Source organism: Anabrus simplex, chromosome 2 (assembly GCF_040414725.1).
Source record: "Anabrus simplex isolate iqAnaSimp1 chromosome 2, ASM4041472v1, whole genome shotgun sequence".
Taxonomy (NCBI): Eukaryota; Metazoa; Arthropoda; class Insecta; order Orthoptera; family Tettigoniidae; genus Anabrus; species Anabrus simplex.
In genome coordinates, this window is record NC_090266.1 from 92,538,221 (window position 1) to 92,562,468 (window position 24,248).

Consider the following 24,248-nt stretch of genomic DNA (forward strand, 5'->3'; position numbering starts at 1 on the left):
GATCCTATAGCACTATGTGTTCATCTCTTCCTGCACACAGAACAACAATCTACACGAAATCATTCACCGTTACCACAGTCCAAAAATGGAATTTCCCACCAGTGGGCGTCAGAAGCATGTCCAGCAACTCGGCTTTAAAACATGCCTGCATCGAAATACTACGTAAGTATGAAAGGCTCATCTAGCTGTGATCTAAAAACACCTCCTCATACTTCATCGTTAATTCTCTCTTCTTTTCATACATCACTTCTTTGAACTATTTCTTCTCTTCATCTCTCAGTTGAAGGCAATATGCCTGTCTTCTTGAAACATTATTTTAATTAGTATATATATGCTTTTTATGTATGTACAATATGTTCAAAGTACTGGAGGGAGTGGAGGAACGTGAAGAAGAAATGGTGGAAGAAAACCAAAATGAAGAAACAATGCTGGAAATAGGAGCTATAAAGACAACGAAAAGTGGCAAAGCTTCAAGTGTGGATGGGGTGGCTACTGAGATGATAAAGGCAGCAGGACCAGCAACTTTACATTGGGTATATAGATTATTTCGAGTAATATGGAATAAATAGTTTTTTTTTTTTTTTTTTTTTTTGTTTTTTACTATTTGCTTTACGTCGCACCGACACAGATAGGTCTTGTGGCGATGATGGTATAGGGAAGACCTAGGAAGCAGCCGTGGCCTTAATTAAGGTACATTCTCATTTATGACACATATGAATAATATTTATGTCACACCAACACACGTAAAAAAATGCATAATACCGTATTTTCTTGCGTAATTAACGCACATTTTTGACAAAAAATACAGGCAAGCAAAAACTTTGGATGCATAAATTATTCAAAGAATTCAGTTATTTGTAAATTATTTACAATTCATCTACATTTAAAAGATACATCAAATATAATATAAACACAACTGGTTCAACTAATTTGCGGTTATCGTCATTTGGCGCAAAATTCCGGAGCGAGATTTTTTCTGAAAAGTCAAATACGGAACATCAGGTAAGTTAGACATGTAGGTTTGAAGTACCGACACTGGAAAATATTCTTCCCATTACGAGCTGACAATACAACCTGAAGTGCAATAAACGAACTAATAAAAGTACAAGAGCCTCCGTGGCTCAGAAGGCAGCGTGTCGGCCTCTCACCGCTGGATACCGTGGTTCAGATCCTATAATGATGTATGTATGTACATATTCTGTACAATCAACGTCTGGCTCCTTGGTTGAATGGTCAACGCACTGGCCTACAGTTCGGAAGAGCCCATGTTCAGTTCCCAGCCAAGGCACAGATATTAATTGTGTATGGTTAATTTCATCAGCTAGGGGGCTGGGTTTTTGTTCATCTTAATACACACCATCTCCATACAACACATCACACTACAACCCACCACAAAAAGCACAATAGTGAATAAATCCCTCCACATAGGTTTGGCATCAGAAAAAAGCATTCGACCATAAAACAGTTTAATCCACAATAGTGCAAGCCCCCATGTAGTTGAGAAAAGGCCAAGAGGCAAAATAATCTCAATGACAAATGTGATCGCTAGTAATCACTGCCTTTATTATTTCTGTAGTAAATTAATTCATCCCTACAGCACATTTCAGCCTACTATGCCTTGTTATTGGTGAAATATTCTTTGTTTATTGCATGCTCTTAATATTTAGCAAGACATGAAAATATTCCATTTTCTTCTTTTCTTCTGTCATGTTAGTATTATTCCATGTTTTCATCACAATATGGCTACTTATGTTAATTTTTTATTCAAGATGTTATTGGAAATTCCTGGTATTATGACTTCAGATAATAGTGGTGAAGTCAGGGTGATATCTCTGACAATTCCCCATGCTGGATGCTAACATTCTATAAATCTAAAAGTTCTGTAATTGTAAACCAAAGTTTAGGTTTGATTGTAAAAGATTAAAAACACACACATTTTTTCATACTCAATCCTAAACCACAACATCCATTCTTATGTGCGACCCTCTTCTTATCTTAAACTGGATCTTACCTAGCCAAAGAATGGCAACGTCCTTCTCTTCTATGAACTCGACCAGTCAATTTAATTTAATGGGAAGTGTTTTCTGGACTTCTGTGCTAGTATGAGATTAACTGTTACGAAAATATTCTTCGAGAATAAGACTATTCACCACTACATATGGGAGAGAATGGGCACCAGATCCATAACAGATGTTATCTTAAACAACTTTGAGAATTCAGGAAATCTGTTAGAAACGTGTGGGTTTGCTGGGAATTTTTTCATGATACAGACAACTATATGACCTGTAGTTAAGTAAATATCTCTAGGCCTAGGAAAATCTGTCAGCAGATGAATAAGGGTAGAAAGCCTCCAGGATGAGGAAATTAGAAGTATAATGATTTATGATTAGTGAAAAGTTCTGAACAGTAGACAGTAAGGAGGGTCAGGATATAGAAATGCAGGAATGCTGTAGTAGAAATAGCAACGGAATCGCTAGGAACAACTGTGTGTAAACATGGGAAAAGGCTAACATTTTGGTGGAACGATGAAGTGAGGACAGCTAGTAAACATAAAAGGAAAACTTATTTGAAATGACTCCAAACAAGTACTGATACAGACAGGAAATTGTACGTGGATGAAAGAAAAAGATTGAAACAAATTATTGACGACTCCAAGAAGTAGCCATGAGAAGATTTTAGGAAAAAACCTGGAAAGGCTAAGTGAAGTAACAGAGAAGCCTTTCCAGACAGTAATAAAGAATCTCAGATAAGAAGGGGGGAAAAGAGGAAATTAATAGAAATCAGGTAAAGTCTTAGTAGATCCCAGGGAATCACTGGGCAGATGGAAGGAGTATTTTCAAAATCTTCTCAATAAACCATTCTGGTGATGTTGTGAACAACCGAGCTAATGGGAAGGAGGACAATGATGTTTGTGAAATTATGCCTGAGGAATTAGAAAGGATGGTGAATAAACTCCATTGCATAAAGCAGCAAGAATAGATTAAATCAGACCTGAAATGGAGAAATACAGTGGGAAGGCAGGGATGCAATGGCTTTACAGAATAATAAGATCAGCATGGAATGTTAGTAACGTACTTTCTGATTGGACAAAAGCCATAATTGTACTTATCGATAATCCGCTGCCGTAGCGTTAAGGTTAGCACTTCTATCTGCTGTTCTTGGAGATCCACGTTTGATTCCCGGTACTGCCAGACATGTAAGAATGGCAGGAAGGCAGGTACGTGGGTAAAATTGTACATGCAGCTCACCTCCATTGGGGGCTGTGGCTGAAGAGAGATTCACTACCTAGGGACGAGGACATGAGTTTACTTTACCCAATCTATAAACAAGGGAACAGGAAGGATTGCAACAACAATAGAGGTATTTTATTGATCAGATACCAGGCAAACCGTTCACTGTCATTCTGGAATGGAGGGTGCAACTGATGATTGAGAGGAATTTGGATGTAAACCAGTGTGATTTCAGACCACAGAAGGGCTATCAGGATCAGATTTTCAGTATGTGCCACATAACTGAAAAATGCTGCAAGAGGAATAGACAGTTATGTTTTGTTTCATACATCTAGAGAAGGCCTAGGTCTGGAGAGGACCGAAGGAAATTATGTTTGGCGTACTGGAGAGACTATGGGATTATGGGTAATTATTAAAATCAAAGACATTTATGTTTACAATTAGGCTACTGTGAGAATTGACGGTAGACTGAGTTCTTGGTTCAAGGTACTTGTAGGAGAATGACAACGCTGTAATATTTCACCTTTGTTGTTCATAGTTTTCACGGACCATCAATTGAAAGATATAAAGTGTCAGGCAGGGATTCAATTAGGTGGAAATGTAGTAAGCAATTTAGCCTATGCCGATGACTTTTGTCTTTATGGCAGATTGTGCTGAAAGCCTGCAGTCCAATATCTTGGAACTTGAAAACAGATGCAACAAGTATGATATGAAAATTAGACTTTCCAAGACTAAAATGATTGAAATAGAGACCTGGAACAGGCAGACCATTTCAAGTATTTAGGATATTCTCCCAGGATGGTAGTGGAGTACAGTGTTCTCCCCAGAAATTTTTGTAAGCCAGGTGGCAGGAATGAGTAGCCGGGCGAGGAATACTATGTAAAAAATTAATATGATAAAATTTCAATTTATTCCCCTCAGGACATTAACAGTAATACCAGAAAGGTAAACATTTACTGCAAAATTGAACTATTTTGGTGTTATTATCACAAAAAAGACAAAGGAGTATTTTGAACTTCTAGCATTCTACTGCTCATTTGTAATCATGTAACACCTTGGCTTACCCCTCAGTTGTTGTGGAGTGCCACACAGGTTTGTATTCATGCGGCATCCAGTGCTCACATGCTATTCCACGCTAATCGAGGCACCGTTCGCGCACGACACTACGTGAGACAAGCAAAACATCTGAACTCTGATGTAATTGATGCAATTATGCTCAAAATAATGAAGATTTATCATTTAAATACACAGTTTTACAGTATTTACATTTTAATTTGGGACTTGCAACAACTCAAATATATGTTAATATTATGCAACTAGCACATATCTAGGTTAGATTAGATGGGTGGTCTGTAAAAACGGCAGGGTGGTGCATCCATTAAAATGGTCCTACAGAGAACACTGCACTGAGACTGAATCAAGGTACAGCAAAGCTAATGCAGTGAGCTTGCAGCTGCGATCAACAGTATTCAGTAAGAAAGTAGTCAGCTCCTGGACAAAACTAGCTTCACAACGGTCTGTTTCCAGACCAACTTGGCTTTAAGCGAGTGAAAGCAAGATGGACACAGGATATGTTATACAGCAGAAGTCCGCTATAGCGAGTACTGCATATAATGAGAACCCCGTTATAACGATAACTTTTGTCCGTCCCTTCAAAATTCCTATATTAAACTGTGTATTATCCTTCGGTGACAGCGAGAACCCTATCGCTGACGCATCCGTTATTACGAGCGATTATGCGCGCTCGATTTTTTCCGTTGCCAATATTTATGCACCCAGTCATTATCCAACATGTGATCGATCATCTTCGGTACCGAATCATTTTCTCGCTATGCCCACCAGCGAGCTCTCTCATCGACATTCGAAGGCAATGTCGGAGTCAGTTAGTAATACCCGTCAACTGCTCTTCCGCGAGGAAAATGAAAGAGGAGAACATGTTTTCGTAAAAAGTGCGTAAATAACATGTCCGATAGCCGTTTTTAACTCATTAAAGATAAACGCTGAATAAACGATCGCTTAATTTTAATGCTAAATACCGCAATTAAGTAAGAATGCGTCATTGATTACAAGGTTCGTATATATTTTCTCACGTCCGTTAAATTACGGAAAGGCTATTATCATGTAAATTTATAGCGAGAACGTTATAATTTCTCTACTTCCGCTTGATGTAGTTTTCATCATACATATAGTACAGGTAAGTTAGGATATGTGACACTATTTGAATAACAAAACTGAAACGTTTGCCACAAAATGTGATCGATCATCTTCGGTACCATATCGTTTTCTCGCTATGCCCACCAGCGAGCTCTCTCGTCGACATTCGAAGGCAATGTCGGACTCAATTAGTAATACCCGTCGACTGCTCTTCCGCGAGGAAAATGAAAGAGGAGAACACGTTTTTGTAATAAATGCGTAAGTAACGTGGCTGATAGCAGTTGTTAACTCGTAAAAATATAGGCTGAAGTAAACGATCTCTTAATTTTAATGGTATACCGTATACTGAAATTAAATAAGAGATACACCTCAAGATATGGCAGGGTACTACCACTGATTTCAGAGGATAGTTTATATTTTCTCGCGTCTAGTTAAATTTCGGAAAGGTATTCCCATGTCAATTTTTAGCGAGGAGGTTATCATTTCTCTACATGCGTTTCAAATAGGTTTCCATGATACATATACGGTTAGGTTTGGTGATGCCGTTTGAAAAAGAAAACTGAAATGTTTGGCACAGAAGCCTCTGGAGTGATACCGTATTTCTTCGAATAAAAGACGACTTTTTTTTCCTCAGAATATTGTGTGAAAAATTAAGGATCGTTTTGCACTCGCAGCCTGATAGTAATGAACACCACTGGCAACTACCGCAGTAACCAAACCACGCTGTTTCTTTTCACCCCCCACCCCCAACCGCACGCGCGCAGACACACACAAAACTCGTTGACAATAAACGACCGCCTCCTTATCATAGCCCTACATCGCTAGCCACGGCGACCGGTCGTACAGTGCCTATGTGTAACGTCACAGCCGGGCTGAGTGGCTCAGACGGTTAAGGCGCTGACCTTCTGACCCCAACTTGGCAGGTTCGATCCTGGCTCAGTCCGGTGGTATTTGAAGGTGCTCAAATACGTCAACTGCGTGTCGGTAGATTTATTGGCACGTAAAAAAACTCCTGCGGGACTAAATTCCGGCACCTCGGCATCTCCGAAAACCGTAAAAGAGTAGTTAGTGGGACGTAAAACAAATAACATTATTATTATGTAACGTCACTGGATCTCAGAAAATAGTGAAGAGAGAATGACATACTATTAACCTCTACAGAAATATTTCTCAAATCTGCAGTATGACATCAAAACATGCGAGCCTTCGAATTCTTAGAAAGGCCATGGCTATCAGTAGCAGAGTTATAACACGTCTGCTGTACCTGATGCTTAGTAAAATTTTCATAGACAGCCGGAGTATTTTCATGATGGATCGTCGTATTGTAAAGATACGTGGAACAGGTACTGCCGGAAAATTTTCAATGGGTTCTCGTCGATGTTATGATGCCAATTTTAAGTTAATGGCTATTAAACACTCGGAAATGTATAATAATTGTGCAGCCGCAAGAAAATACGGCATAGGCCTAATTAAAGCCCATATTCGACATTACAGTGAAGACAAAGATAGCTTAAAAATGCGTACTGCACAAAAAAATGCATTGAGTGGCCCGCAACAAAGACGCTTTAAAGAAGTTGAAGATGAAATTGTGAGGTATGTGCACAAAAATGTATGGGCGGAATTGCCATACCGCGGCCCAATAAACTAGTTCGTTGACTTTCAAAGTCCGCGATTAAGACCTATACATCGCTCGGCGCTGAAGTTGGCCGAATCTGGCAAGCAAGACGTGCGTGTAGCAGCAGCCAGTTATATCTGACACTGAGTGAAAGTACCGGTAACAGTTTTATAGTAAGCAAGAATATTTTCCTGGTGGATCGTCGTATTGTAGAGACGCGTGGAATGTGTACTGCCGGCAAATTTTCAACGAGTTCCCTTTGATATTATGATGTCAATTTTAAGTTAATGGTTATTAAACCTACTGAAATAAAGCATAATTGTACAGCCGCAAAAAATACGGCATAACTAAAGCCAGTGTTCGGTGTCTACAGTCTAAAAATGCGTACTGTATAAGAAAAGACATTCATATGATTTTACAAAGCACTTTTTAAGCCTGATTAATTTTTTGAAGGAAAAAGTGGGAGTCGTCTTGGATTCGAAGAAATACGGTAATATATGTTTTTCAGTATGAAATTAAACACACACTTTCACGTAGTATCGGATTTCGAAAAACAACAAACAAGTAAGCCGCAGTGTGGATATTATCCGCAAAAACTCAAATTTTGAACAAACGGATTACCATTTCATACTGAATTTAATGTATATGGGGTTTTCCCAACTTTTACCAAAAAATCGGATATAACGACAATCCGTTATAGCGAGTAAATTTTTCGCCATTATGAATTCTCGCTATAACGGACTTCTACTGTACATAAGTTAGATGTGACACACATGAAAATAGCAAGAATGATCACTGGTATAAACAGGTGGGTACAATGGCAGGAGGGTACTCAGAATGAGATAAAAGCAAAGTTAGGAATGAACTCTCTTGATGAAGCTGTACGCATAAACTGTTTTCAGTGGTGGAATCATGTAAGGCGAATGGAGGAGGATAGGTTACCTAGGAGAATAATGGACTCTGTCATGGAGGGTTAGAGAAGTAGAGGGAGACAAAGATGATGGCTTGACTCCGTTTCTAATTACTTAAGAGGTATGGGACTAAATGAAGCCACAAAAATTGTTACAAACAGAGGATTGTGGCAGAGTTTAGTAAATTCACAGAGTGTTGCAGACTGAATGCTGAAAGGCAGAACAGTCTATAATGAAAATGAACGTATTTATTTGTATTAATCTGGACAAATCTGACTAGGGTGCTCGAATTGCTGTGGCAATGAAGTATAGCATGCAACTGGCAAGTCTATGCAGAGTGAGAGTAAATAATTAGATGCTGTAAAGGTCATAAGAATTATGTGGAAGAGGCCCTTAATATTGGGCGATGACCCCTTATTAATGAAAATGATACTGAAATCCATTATGTAATAAGTATCAGGGTTCTGCTAAAGTATTGGGGTATACAGTGAAGGTGGGAATTCCATGTAGAGTGAAAGTAAATAATTTGACTCAGTAGAGTGGCCATCAGCAATATGTGGAAAGCGCCCATAAATGGTGGTGATGGAGCCTTATTAATGAAATGACGCTGAAATCCGTTATTAAACAAGTTCTCCTGGATAGGAAGAGCTGCAAAGGGTTTGTCTCTATATAATATCTATCACAAGTAACCTAACGATAAATTGGTAGAAGGTGTCAAATAGTTTTGGGAGTGTTGACTAAATCACAATACTGCACTAACCTACAATGAAATTAAATACTGGAATTACTGAATAACAATAATACAAGGAAAGATAAAGATAGCAACAAATTACTAGATGTGATTCAACAACTTATATTTTTTCTCCCCATTCAGTTTCCTTTCCTATTTAAATATTTATAATTAACAAAATATACGTGCAACTAATTATGAATTATAACAAGAAAATTCCGGTTTCTAAAGCATAGTAAATGTTATTTACATAATATATGCAGTGCAATGTATGAATGAAAAATTAAAAAGCAATGAAGTCCTATAAAAAAATAATACTAGTCTTTCATTAGATGCAAGAGTACAACCTACCACAATCTTTTCCAAACTTTCCCACTCGTACAAGTTCTCCATCTTCAATCTTAAGGATATGCCCTCCATGAACTCCGGTATATAAATGGCCATTGTATGATACAACTGCCTCTGGTCCCTTAAGCTCCCCTTCAAATAGATGCTCTGCATTGTTCAGTTTGTCATTGAGAGCCAACGGACCATCCAAAGGCAGAGATGGAGTTACACTAATCGTACAGAGAAAGAGAGAAAAAAATATTAGGGATAGAATTCAGGAAATTGTAGGTACTAAAACTAAAATAAAGAGTTAGTAACAAGACTTGCCTCCTAACAAAAGTATCCAGTAAATAATTATTTAATGAATAATATAAAGGTAGTAGTGTGTGAAGGTATCTAAAGCTTATTAATCTTGAAGCATACAATTGTCATATCTACCCTACAAAATGACATGAAATTCTTTACTCTGAATTATTTTCATGAGTCTGTATTGTCACTGTACTGACATAAATAAGATGCCCTTAGTTCCGAGTCTGCTTCTCCTTAAAATACAGAGTGAACTTTAATAAAACCGACAAACTACAGGGACTTATTCCTGACTGGAAATGTAGGGAAAAATGTCCTATGAACATGTGTCTGGAAATGCATCGTTGCGACGGTAGATGACAATGACGAATGAAATTTTCTCTGACTACTTGCAGAGAGTTTCTTCTGTTGCAGATAGTGTGATTGAAGCAGCGTACTGTTGAAAGGAAAATGGTCTGGCATTCATGTCAGGAACAAGCCGAGATGATGTTTGTGTACGGCCAAGCCGATGGAAACGGTCGAGAGGCAGCACAGCTATACCAAAACAAGTACCCTCACAAACTCCAACCACATCACACAACGTTTCAAGCCATTTTTGGGCGTTTGTGTGATCATGGGTCCTTTCAGACAGACGACATGTAGGGAGGCGGCAAACTGTGCATACACCAGATCTGGAGGAACAGGTTCTACAGGACATTGAGACAAACCCTAATAAAAGCTCCAGGCAAGTGGCCCACCAACATGGTGTAAGCCAGACTACGATTATGTGTATCCTGCATGACAACCGCTATTATCGCTATCCCCTGCAACGAGTGCCAGGATTATCAGCAGCGGATTTCCCTCTATGGGAAGGATTTTGTTGATGGTTTTGGCACCAGGCCATCACAGTTTTGGGATTTCTGTCGTCAATCCTCTTTACCGATTAAATAACATTTACCAGAGATGGCATCGTCAATCTGCATAACCTTCATCTGTGGGCTACAGAAAATCCCCGGGGAATGGTTGAAGCGTCTCACCAGCATTGGTTCAGCATCAATGTTTGGGCAGGGATTCTTGGCGACCACACACTTGGACCAGTTATTATTCCACAACGCCTGGACTTCTTGCAGAATACTCTGAACGGATTGCTTGAGAATGTGCCTTTGGCAGTAAGACAGGTTATGTGGTTTCTGCATGATGGAGCACCACCCCACTTCCGCATTATAGTTCACCAACACCTCAACATCTTTCCCAGGCTCCGGATAGGACACGGAGGCCCTGTTGCATGGCCTCCTAGATCACCGGACTTAAACCCCCTGCATTTTTACCTCTGGGGACATCTGAAAAGCGTTGTGTATGCTGAACCAGTTCCTGATGTGCTGACCCATCAACAGCGTGTTCATGACGCCTGTGACGCTATTCGGCGAGAGGCCGGAACGTGCGAAAGAATGAGGCAATCCATGATACAATGTCTGAACGCGTGCATTGCAGCCCATGGAGGCCACTTTGAACATCTGCTGTGACGTGGATGCAATTCAGCTATGTACTGTGTTCCGGGACTATCGGTTGTCGTTGCACGCACACCGACCATTTCCGGACACATGTTCGTAGGACATTTTTCCTTCATTTCCAGCCAGGAATCAGTCCCTGCAGTTTGTCGGTTTTATTAAAGTTCACTCTGTATATTCCGATCCCTTTCCACCTTATTGCCTTATTATGGTAGGTGTCGTCCACTCTTTTATCTTCTTCCAGTCCATTTGTAATATTACATAATATGATGCCTCTGTCCGACTCGTTGGCTGAATGGTCAGCGTACTGACCTTCAGTCCAAAGGGTCCCAGGTTCGATCCCTGGCCGGGTCGGGGATTTTAACCTTCACTGGTTAAATCCAATGGCTCGGGGACTGGATGTTTGTGCTATCCCCAACATACCTGCAACTCACACACCACACATAACACTATACTCCACCACAATAACATGCAGTTACCTACACAAGGCAGATGCCGCCCACCCTCATCGGTGGGTCTGCCTTACAAGGCTGTACCCAGCTAGAAATAGCCACACGGTATTATTATATGATGCCTCTGCTTCAAACAGTAATGGTTCACATCAGTGTCAACATTAAAAAATGAATTTCAGTTTGTGAATAGGAGTGCCCAGAAGTATTCAAAAATTCATTGAGCTCTCATTTTTGATTTTATTTACTCAAGAATGGACAAGATAATTAAAAGGAGTATTGTGTCTGGGAGTCCGGCTCCTTGTCTGAATATTCAGCTTGGAGGCCTGCGGTACAGAGGGTCCTGGGTTTAATTCCTGCCTGTATCAGGGATTTTACCCACATCTGGTTAATTCTTCTGACTCAGATACTGAATGTTTGTGTTTAACCCAACACACTCCCCTTTGCAAACAACATACCACATTAATAACCACCACTGGACATGCTATAGAAAATCAATCCCTCCACATAGGATTGTCAGGAAGGGCATCCAACTGAAAAACAGTGTCAAATCCAAATGTGCAACATAGTCCACACCCACAACCCCACTAGAGTATGGGAAAAGTGCCAGAAGAAGACTATTGTGTCCATGAGCACATGTAGTGAAAGTAACAAACAGTACAGAAAAATTCACTAAACATATAGAATAATTGTAACCATTCCTTATGTAACATTGCCACAATTTCCAGCAAACTGTAAGGGAGTTTCTCAAAACAAAATATTATCTTACTCCCATGGTAATATTAATTTCATTGATACAAATTTAAAAAGTGTACACGAAGGAAGCTACAAAGAAACAACTTAGCACATTCACAAATGAGACGGTGAAAATAGCCCTAAGCTCGGAAGTTACTACAAAGGGCACCAGGAAAGTTTTGCAATGTGAGTGAACACTTTAAACTTTTTCAAAATAATTTCCACCACACTCAATACACTTCTCCATACATTGAAACCAGTCACTGAACCAACTCTGCCACTTTTCTTCGGTTACATTTTCACAATCTTGATCCCATGCTGCCAGAAGCTCCTCGTCGGATGTGAAACGCCGCCCTTTCAGCTTCATCTTCACTTCTGGGAAGAGTGAGAAATCACGTGGGGCAAGATCAGGACTGTATGGAAGGTGATCAAGCACAGTCAACCCTGATCTGGCAAGAAAATCCATTGTTACATTAGCACGATGTGCTGGAGCATTGTCATAATGCAAGAGCCAAGTGATGAGCCGTAACCTTGGATGGAGCTGCTTGAGAGCCTGGATGACCTGAGGCAGACAAGTCTCACTGTACCACTTCGCAGTAACTGTCCTTTGTATTTCTAGCACAACCCGAGTCAGGATACCCCGTATAGTGAAGAATATTGCAATCATCCTTTTCTTCACTGACCTTGACTTTCGCACAGTCATAGAAGTACCCTCATCTTTGAACAGCCACACCCTGCTCTGGGATTTTGTTGGGACATCGTAATAATAAAGCCAAGTTTCATCACCTGTAACGATGCTATTGACGTTATGCGAAGTCCCATTTTCAAACTGTTTTAGCATTTTTCGGCACCATTTCACTCGATGTGCCCTTTGTTCCTCTGAAAGTGAATGACCTTTCTGACATGGAGATGGTCGTGTAGAATTGAATGAAAGCTGGTGCAGGGATTCGGAGATCTCTTCTACCTGCTGATATGTCAACCACCTCTCTTGCTGCAACATTTTCCTCACAGCTTCAATGTTCTCCTCAGTCACTGATTCAGACGGTCGTCCAGAGTGAGGGTCGTCTTCAACCCCAAAATTTCCCCTCTGGAACTCTTTGTACCAGCAGAAAATTGTTGTCCAATGTGGACAGTCTTTCCCCAGCACAGGAGTCAATTCCTCCAGGCACTGGTCAACAGTTAATCCACGAGCAAAACTGTAGCAGATAATTGCACGATATTCACCTTTAGACCACACTGACATCTTAACTTGCTTTCAATCCCACTGCTTGGTAACAACTGGTGTGAAGGTCGCGCCTTACTGTCTTCTAGACCGGTTTTCACCCCTCTTTTCATCTCTCACCACAACAGGGGTGTCCAGCCAAATGTTTTTGCATATTGCAAAACTTTCCTAGTGCCCTTTGTATCAAAACCCGTTCCTAAGTTAGGAGCACATTCAAGTAAACTTGATTCATTATAAGGGAGAAAACTATCAGCAGTCAGAAGTTCTGACTTCAATACATACATCAGTTTGTGATCAGACTAAATTTCTTGCCAATATTCAGTATATTACTGTGGTCTAATTGTGACACATTTTACTATATTTTATTATTCAAAAGAATTAACAGAGCAAGTCACCAGTGAAGCTTTTCATGATCAGCTCCAAAATGAATTAAATTGGAAGGATTGTATTAATCTTGACACAGGCAGAGCTGCTTCCACAACAGGATGAGGAGATTGCTTTGAAGCTAAGTTACATAAATTGTACAATGATTATGTCAAAGTATGTGTTTAATAATAATGATGTTGCCTTTACGTCCCACTAACTAAATTTGTACGCTTTTTCGGTGATGCCGAGGGGCCGGAATTAAGTCCCACAGGAGTTCTTTTACGTGCCAGTAAATCTACCAACACAAGGCTGATGTATTTAAGCAACTTCAAATACCACCAGACTGAGCCAGGATCGAACCTGCAAACTTGGGGTCAGAATGCCAGCGCCTCAAATGTCTGTGACATTCCGCCTGGCAACATGTGTAACATCCCTTCAAGTATTATAGGTCATGAGACAAACCACAGTGCCAGAATTTTGCCTTCAAATGAGGGTCATTTAAGTGCACGTAAAACTACAGACATGGGTTTCTCATATTTAAGCACTCATAAGTGCCTACTGATTGTATTAAGAACTGATCCAGCAACCGAGCACAGAAGGCATGTGCCAAACCAACTATACCAGGGAGTTGCTCTTTTAGAACCAAGTCCCATCATATGTGATCATTGCCATGTTCATCAAGAAGTCATTGTTGTTCATGTTGGCTATCAGAGAAGAGTTTATAAACTTTTTTTCTATTTTGAGGCAATACGCTGATAGCTCAAACTAAAATATAATATTTTTCTCCTCCACAGCATATAGTGAAGACAAAGAAGTAACATTTTGCATGCTATGATAGTCTTGGGAGGAACAATCTACATTTTCCTTCCATGGAAGGCTTTTGAAATACAATTCACAGTTTCTAATCAATCCTTCTGGGATTTACATTGGAGCTAAATCACTATAATTTAGACGGCAATGACTACAGACAATAAGCGATATGGAATAGAGAATCTAGCCATGGTGAGTGGATTACCATATATCAGAAGTAGTCTCAGTTAGGCGCCTTGGTCTACACATTTGAAGTCACAAGCAGTTCTCGAAGTAACTTATTAAAAAAAAACCTTCAGAATACTCCTGTACACATCACTTATTCAAGAATGAGAGGATCACACTCATTCGCTCTCCTGCATATCCAGCTGCATGGCTGAGTGGTCAGTGAATTGGCCTTCGTCCTCAGAGTCCCAGGTTTGATTCCCAACGGGTTCAAGGAATTTTAATCTTCAAGTTCCCTTGGCTTGTGGTCTGGGCATTTGTACTGTCCCCAACATTCCTGTAACCCATACAACACAAACAATACTAACAAGCAGTTTCGTATACATGGCAGACACCAACCTACCCTCGAAATATCTACTTCACGAGGGCTGCACCAGGCTAGCGATCTCATTAACCTGCAACCTTAAGTACACAAAAATAACAGTAACAAAGTACTTCGGAACTTCCCTATAGACTGGATAGAGATTATATGGTAGGCAACAACCTAAAGCAGCACAAGCTAGTTCAGTTGGAGTAGCTGGACATGAAGACAAGAAGCAGGAAATGCAGAAATAAGTATTTTTAACTACATCACACATTAGCATTCATAACTTACAACCAAAAATGCATCTGTAAGCAAAGCTTTCCAATGTGATTTTATTTGTAGTTCTGGTTACGATTTGAGGAATCTAAGGGAATCTACAAAATTGATGTAACATGTCTTGCTGCGATTAATGATGTCTTTTTTCACCACTTATTCCTTTAGATTTTTTCTTCTATTGGCTTTGCGTCGCACCGACACAGATAGGTCTTACGGCGACGATGGGATAGGAAAGGCCTAGGAGTTGGAAGGAAGCGGCCGTGGCCTTAATTAAAGTACAGCCCCAGCATTTGCCTGGTGTGAAAATGGGAAACCACGGAAAACCATCTTCCGGGCTGCCGACAGTGGGATTCGAACCCACTATCTCCTTTAGATTTTAATAATAATAATGTTATTTGCTTTACGTCCCACTAACTACTTTTACGGTCTTCGGAGATGCCAAGGATCCAGAATTTAGCCCCGCAGGAGTTCTTTTACGTGCCAGTAAATCTACCGACACGAGGCTGTCGTATTTGACCACCTTCAAATACTACCGGACTGAGCCAGGATCGAACCTGCCAAGTTGGGGTTAGAAGGCCAGCGCCTTAACCATCTGAACCACTCAGCCTGGGCCTTTAGATTTTTGCTTGTACTATAAATTGTGTATAGAATGATTGGAAAGCATTCCATCCTGGTCTAGGAAGCCAAGAATAACGGCCGACAAGATTCGTCATGCTGACTACGCGACACCTCAAACTGCAGGCCTCCGGGCTGAGCAGCGGTCACTTGGTAGACCATGGCCCTCCAACCCTGTTGCATCATGGGGTTTGGTTTGGTTTTGGGAAGCATTTCATATTCACATCCTTAAATGCCAAACAATTGTGCTGATATCCAATTCCAAAACATTCCCCCAAATTAACACTAGCCACTTGGAAAGAGCACTTGACAATGTTGCAGACAGTATACACATTGCTTGCAAATTTGGTATCCTTCCTAGCAAATACATCAACACACCCAGGTGCCCGCTTCTTCAATCACCAACCAACCTCTCACATGGCTATTCGACAATACAACCAATAACCTGTCAGACAATACAAAACAAATTGAGGAAAGTAAATAATACTCTGCATCTTTGGATCGCTTGGAGTGACAGTATAATATAACTATTTATAATAGTTTATTTATTAAGGCCACGGCCGCTTCCTTCCAACTCCTAGGCCTTTCCTATCCCATCGTCGCCATAAGACCTATCTGTGTCGGTGCGACGTAAAGCCCCTAGCAAAAAAAAAAACGTTTATTTAAATCCGCCTTGATCAATACACTCATTAAATGAAAGAAACACTATTTATTAAACCATACATGTTTCAGGAAATCTCAACCATTCCCTTCATCAGTGGTTAGATCAAAGAATAACACAATATGACACAATCTTTTGTTTTACAATTTGAAGGAGTATTGTGCCCCAATACATCATATCAAAGAGTAAAGAGAACTTATGAAATATTATAAAAATTATCAATACATACAATTTTGGTTGAATTGAATGAGAATATTATTTCAGCGACAACAGGACAGAATTGGGCTAGGAAAGGGAAGGAAGCAGCCATGGCCGTAATTTGGGGGGAGTAAAAATGAGAAACCTCAGAAAGCCTCCTTCGGGTCTACCAATGATTGTGTTCAATATTAATAATGTTATTGGCTTTACGTCCCACTAACTACTGTTACAGTCTTCGGAGACGCTGAGGTGCCGGAATTTAGTCCCGCAGGAGTTCTTTTACATGCCAGTAAATCTACCGACACAAGGCTGTCGTATTTGAGCACTTTCAAATACCATCGGACTGACCCAGGATCGAACCTGCCATGTTGGGGTTAGAAGGCCAGCGCCTTAACCGTCTGAGCCACTCAGCCCAGCAATGATGGTGTTCAAACCCAGCATGTCACAAATGCAAGTTCACAGCTACATGGCCCATATTACGCAGCCACCCTGCGCAATGAAAATGATTGTTAACGATATTAGTTTTTACATCCCACTAACTACTGTTACGGTGTTTAGAGACACTCAGGTGCCAGAATTTAGTCCCGCAGGAGTTCTTGTACGTGCCAGTAAACCTACCGACATGAGACGAACACGTTCAAACACCACTGAACTGAGCCAGCATCAAACCTCCCAAGTTGGGGTCTGAAAGCCAATGCCTCAGTGAAAGAAAGCCTGGTTTACATTCAGCATATTATGTTTGTACTAATCCTTGACAAATAGCTTTGAAAAAGGATGCCTGCTACAATCACACCCGCTATCTGCAAAAGTATCAATGATTAAACTGCTAACCGAGTTCTCATAACTTTCAGACTTCTGTTAATGCAGAGGGGCTGATCATCAAAATCACATGACTATACTATTCAGGAAGTCATGGCCACTACCCATCCAAATCCAATTCATGGTTTCAGACACAATGACAAGTTAGCAGATTTTTTTCTTTTTTGACCACTCATTTTATTGCATAAAACTATTTTCATGTTGTTTACCCATATTGAACTTACCACTAATAGTTACAATTCTTGTTTTATTTTCCACCTAATTCAATAATATAAACGTTTATTTTCTCTAGGAGGACATTTTATTACAATACAAACATTAACAGGGACATGTTTCACTCGTTATATCGAGCAACTTCAGCCTTTTTAAATGATTATCCTCCCCTGCGAACCATGTGACCTTGCCGCGGTGGGGAGGCTTGCGTATCCCAACGAAGCAGATAGCCGAGCCGCAGGTGGAACCATATCAGATGGGTATCTGTTGAGAGACCAGTCTAAGGAATGGTTCATCGAAAGGGGGTAGCAGCCTTTTGGAAGTTACAAGGGTGGCAGTCTAGATGATTGACTTTTGGCCTTGTAATAATACTCAATAATGTTATTTGTTTTACGTCCCACTAACTACTCTTTTACGGTTTTCAGAGACGCCGAGGTGCCAGAATTTAGTCCCGCAGGAGTTCGTTTACGTGCCAGAAAAATCTACCGACATAAGGCTGTCGTATTTGAGCACCTTCAAATACCACCGGACTGAGCCAGGATCGAACCTGCCAAGTTGGGGTCAGAAGGCCAGCGCCTCAACCGTCTGAGCCACTCAGCCCAGCTGTAATAATACTCAACATGGCTTAGCTGTGTTGATACTGCTACACGGCTGAAAGCAACGGGAAACTACAGCCGTAACTAACTCCCGAGGACATGCAGCTCTCTCTGTATGAATGATGTACTGATGATGTCTTCCCCCAGGTAAAATATTCCCGAAATAAACTAGTCCCCCGTTCAGATCTCCGGGTGGGGACTACACGAGAAGATGGATACTGACATTCTACGAGTCGGAGCGTGGAATGTTAGAAGTTTGAATCATTGTGGTAGGTTAGAGAATCTGAAAAGGGAGATGGACAGACTAAAGCTAGATGTAGTTGGTATAAGTGAAGTACGTTGGCAGGAAGAACAGGATTTTTGGTCAGGCGACTACCGAATTATCAACACGAAATAAAACAGGGGAAATGCAGGAGTTGGTTTAATAAGAAGAAAATAGGGCAACAGGTAAGCTACTACGACCAGCATAGTGAAAGAATTATTGTCATCAAGATAGACACCAAACCAATGCCCACCACAATAGTGCAGGTCTATATGCGTACTAGTTCAGCAGATGAGGAAATTGAAAGAATATATGAAGAGATAGAAGATTTAATACAATATGTAAAAGGTAACGAGAATCTAATTGTGATGGGAGGCTGGAATGCAGTGGTAGGCCAAGGAAAAGAAGGTAATACAGTAGGAGAATTCGGACTGGGACAAAGGAACAAAAGATGAACTCGGCTGGTTGAATTCTGCACTGATCATAATTTAGTCCTTATCAATACTTGGTTCAAACACCACAAACGACGGCTGTATACGTGGACAAGACCTGGAGACACTGGAAGGTATCAAATAGACTTCATTATGATTAGACAGAGATTCAGAAACCAGGTGTTGGATTGCAACACTTCCCCATGAGCAGACGTGGACTCTGACCACAACTTGTTGGTCATGAAATGCCATCTGAAGCTGAAGAAATTGAAGAAAGGAAAGAATGCAAAAAGATGGGATCTAGACAAGTTGAAAGAAAAGAGTGTGAGGGATTGTTTCAAGGAACATCTTGCACAAGGGCTAAATGAAAAGGCTAAAGGAAACACAATAGAGGAAGAGTGGATAGTCATGAAAAATTAAGTCAAGAGGGCTGCTGAAGAAACGTTAGGAAGGAAGAAAATATCAACTAAGAATCAGTGGGTAACTCAGGAGATACTAGATCTGATTGATGAATGACGAAAATACAAGAATGCTAGAAATGAAGAGGGCAGAAAAGAATACAGGCGTTTAAAGAATCAAGTGGATAGAAAGTGCAAGGTGGCTAAGGAAGAATGGCTGAAGGAGAAGTGCAAGGATGTCGAAGGTTGTATGGTTCTGGGAAAGGTAGATGCCGCATACAGGAAAATCAAGGAAACCTTTGGAGAAAGGAAATCTAGGTGAATGAATATTAAGAGCCCTGATGGAAAGCCACTTCTAAGGAAAGACAAAGCAGAAAGATGGCAAGAACATATCCAACAGTTGTATCAAGGTAAAGATGTAGATAATTTGGTTCTGGAACAAGAAGAGGCTGTTCATGCTGATGAAATGGGAGAGCCAATTTTGATGTCAAAGTTTGACAGAGCTGTGAGAGACCTAAATAGAAACAAGGCACCTGGAATTGATAACATTCCCTCTGAATTACAGACTACCTTAGTAGAAACCAGCATGGCAAGGTTATTCCATTTAGTGTGTAAGATGTACGAGTCAGAAGAAGTCCCATCCGATTTTCAGCAGAATGTTGTTATACCTATTCCCAAGAAAGGCGGTGCTGACAGGTGTGAAAACGACCGCACCATTAGTTTAGTACCTCATGCCTGCAAAATTTAAACACGTATTATTTACAGAAGAATGGAAAAACAAGTTGAAGCTGAGTTGGGAGAAGATCAATTTGGCTTCAGAAGAAATGTAGGAACATGTGAAGCAATCCTGACTTTATGTCTGATCTTAGAGGATCGAATCAAGAAGGACAAGCCCACATACATGGCATTCGTAGTTCTAGAAAAGGCATTCGATAATGTTGATCTGGCCAAGCTACTTACGATTCTGAAGGTGATTGGGATCAGATACCGAGAACGAAGAATTATCTACAGTATAAAAATCAGCCTGCAGTGATAAGAATCGAGGGCTTTGGAAAAAAAAAAAAAAAAAAGCAGCAGTAATCCAGAAAGGAGTGAGGCAAGGCTGCAGTTTGCGTCGTCCCCCCCTCTCCTTTTCAATGTTTACATAGAACAGGCAGTAAAGGAAATCAAAGAGGAATTTGGAAAGGGAATCACAATCCAAGGAAAGGAAATCAAAACCTTCAGATTTGCCGATGATATTGTTATTTTGTCTAAGACTGCAGAAGATCTCGAGAAGCTGGTGAATGGTATGGGCGAAGCCTTGGGTAAGGAGTACAAGATGAATATAAATAAGTCCAAAACAAAAGTGATGGAATGTAGTCAAATAAAGGCAGGTGATGCAGGAAATATTAATTAGGAAATGAAGTCATAAAGCAAGTAGATGAATATTGTTACTTGGGTAGTAAAATAACAAACGATGGCAGAAGTAAGGAGGACATAAAATGCAGACTAGTACAAGCAAGGAAGAGCTTTCTTAAGAAAAGAAATTTGCTCACTTCAAACATTGATATAGGAATTTGGAAGATGTTTCTGCAGACTTTCATCTGGAGCGTGGCATTGTATGGAAGTGAAACATGGACGATAACTAGCTCAGAAAGGAGAATAGAAGCTTTTAAAATGTGGTGTTGCAGAAGGATGCTGAAGGTGAGATGGATAGATCGAATCACAAATGAAGAGATACTGAATCGAATTGGTGAGAGGAGATAGATTTGGCTAAATTTGACGAGAAGAAGAGATAGAATGATAGGACACATCTTAAGACACCCAGGACTTGTTCAGTTGTTTTTTGAAGGAAATTCGTAGAAATTCAAAGGTAAGCACAGGATAGGGTGGCATGGAGGGCTGTACCAAACCTGTCTATGGACTGATGACTGAAATAACAACATATTACGGACGCATTACAATTTTAACGAACAAATTAATTATAAGAAAGTTCAATGTTTTGTAACTATGTTCAATGTAAAGACTCAACCTTGAGATAATCGTTTAAAAAGGCTGAAGATGCTCGACATAACGAGCGAAACATGTCTCTGTTAATGTCTGTATTGTAGTAAAACGTCCTTCTAGAGAAACATTTTTATGTATTGAATTAGGTGGAAAATAAAACGAGAATTGTAACTATTATTCATTTTATGTTGCACCGACTCAAGCAGGCAATGATTGGACAGGAAAGGGCTAGGATTTGGGAGGAAGCAACCATGCCCTTAATGAAGGTACGGCCTCAGCATTTGCCTGGTGAGAAGATGGGGAACCATGGGAAACCATGTTCAGGGCTGGCGAGTCGGGGTTTTTTTTGTATGTCGCACCGACACAGATAGATCTTATGGCGACGATGGGATAGGAAAGGCCTAGGAATGGGAAGCGGCCGTGGCCTTAATTAGGGTACAGCCCCAGCATTTGCCTGATGTGAAAATGGGAAACCACAGAAAACCATCTTCAGGGCTGCCGACAGTGGGGTTTGAACCCACTATCCCCAGGATGCAAGCTCACAGCTGTACACCCGTAACTGCACGGCCAACTCGCCTGGTACAGTGGGGTTCACACACATCATCACCTAAATGCAAGCTCACATATACGTTGCCCTAATCACATGGCCAACTTGTTCGGTAGCAAGAGATCTTATTTGAATTCTTAAGTAAAATAACCACTGTTTCCTCAGTCATAAGTAAGGAACATGGTATTCACAAAGTATCAATATTCTAATACAATCTACATTCCTATCCTACTTACCATTATCAAGGCTTTCATACTTCGTGAAATGAAATTTGCATGGGTTAATAAAAACAAGGCTATGTTTACCAAATTCTATGTTGAGTAAGCTAAAAATCCCAAAAATCACATCGAAGACATCCAATGATGGAGACAAGGAAGATAAAAAGTATTTGAACAATGACAGATGCAGACTCTGTGCAATGATGGATGCGATATAATGAAGTAAAATGTGGTATTCCCTGAAAGAAAAACTTAACTCTAGCCTAGGATAAAAGAAGATGAAGTCCAGGAGTACACGTACAGTTGCTAAAAAAAAAATAACAATTAGCACAATCTTTATAACCGTTCTGACCAAGTCCCAACGGAGCATTTACACAAGAACTTTATTTTTACGACTTCCTTTACGTCGCACAGACAGATAGGTCTTACAGCGACGATGGGATGGGGAAGGCCTAGGAATGCGGAGGAATCGGCCATGGATTTAATTAAGCTACATCCCCAGCATCTGCCTGGTGTGAAAATGGGAAACCACGGAAAACCATCTTCAGGGCTGGCAACAGTGGGGCTCGAGCCCACCATCTCCCAAATGCAAGCTCACAGCTGCGCGCTCCTAACCGCACGGCCAACTCGCCCGGTCACAAGAACCTTAACGAACGTGTTAAGGATTATAAGTATATATTACAAGGTTACTCTATTCATTCTTTCGAGTTTTGACCCTGGGCTCAAGAAGTAAACAAGGAAGTAAAAATGTACCTTGAGAATTAACTTGTCTCTACAAATTAAAATAAACAGAAATATGTCTAAAAGAAACGGAGTAAGAGCCACGTGTTAGCTGTTTTACAATTGCATTATACTGATTCCTCATTGCTAAGAAAGAGGTGGGTGTTATCGTAAACGAATAGCATCAAATTTGATGAGTATGTATTACTCATTCCGTGGAGTTTTGTCCTGCCTTGAGACTTGCTGCAAGTCTCTACAGACAAAACAAACCAGAAACAAACACTGTCAATATCGGGCCTGCCATCGCTCCTTCTGTATGACCGCTCGAAGTCGATCAGGCACAGATGCAGGAAAGGTCTTACGAACTCCTCATTAAGGATCCGTTCTTCCTGAAGGCTGAGAACCGTTGTCTACAGGTCTTCCTTTGAGCTCAGGCGACGGCATTCCCCCAGAGTCCTTTTTTTTATATATATACATCGCACACACACGAATGACAATAGGCTATATTAAATTTTTAGTACTACTGCTCACTGATATTGTATCGCGTAAGTCTGCTGAAACTCGACAACCATACAACAAATCCCTACTACCTTGTCGAAAATCGTACTGAACTAGGAATAGATTAAAAGACGGGTAGTTGAAAAATAATATACCTAAAAGCAGTGAAAGACATTGGTGGTGGCAGGTGAGGTATAGAAACTATAACCAAAAATGCAACTGCAGCTTCCAGCACTCGGAGGGACACCGACCGTAAGAAACCCATTTCTGGAAACATATAAGAATATTGACTCCATTAGCAACAGCAAATCAAACAACGTATCTTCCCCTCCATAATTATAACATATTCTAGCATCAATTACCCCACGTTAAATAAATTACAAGAAAATAATGCTCCAGCACCTATCCAATTAAATCGTAGCTCCCGGTAATGTATTCGCTCGAATCACAGCTATAAAATGCAACATCAGCCTTACTCTTCTAAGAATACTACACAGCAAAGAGAATGAGTCTAGGTCTAGTGTATACAGTGACAGTACAGTTTTCAGGAACGAACAAATAATAACATATAGACGACGAAGCCGAATATTGCGCGCATCGCCAGACTGCCATGTTCATTGGTGCTAGATAATTCATATCAAAATCACGTTAATTCCTATAACAATTAGACATTTTAAAGGCATTTCTTCATTATCAATTCGTTTATTAATGTATCTAACGTAACAGACAAGTGCCTCAGTTACGATTATAATAACGCGACACTCCAGAACACTATAGGCCGGTCTCCACTGATTAACATTTAACAACAACATGTTAAATGTTAAAAGTGTTAAATGTTAATTGGTGACACCATCAGCATGTTAAATATTAAATGTCAAAAGCTATTTCATTTAACATTGTGTTCACACTTAATAAACATGTTAAACTTGACATCCTTTG

The 24,248-nt window shown here is 40.3% G+C and overlaps 1 protein-coding gene across 2 annotated transcripts in view; it reads right to left on the bottom strand.

Moving 5' to 3' along the window:
- Positions 1–23,781, bottom strand: part of LOC136863906 (adipocyte plasma membrane-associated protein Hemomucin) — a 163,299-nt gene extending 139,518 nt beyond the window's left edge. Inside the window, exons 1-3 of one of the 2 annotated variants that reach the window (XM_067140319.2) lie at positions 23,712–23,781; positions 23,465–23,576; positions 8,992–9,197 (exon numbers count right to left, since the gene is read on the bottom strand). In XM_067140319.2, the coding sequence (XP_066996420.2) occupies positions 8,992–9,197; positions 23,465–23,574 (316 nt within the window). In that variant the 5' untranslated portion in view covers positions 23,575–23,576; positions 23,712–23,781. Of the gene's footprint in view, positions 1–8,991; positions 9,198–23,464; positions 23,577–23,671 lie in introns of both variants that reach the window. The other variant, XM_067140318.2, reaches the window with a different exon arrangement.
- Positions 23,782–24,248: the final 467 nt, after the last annotated feature.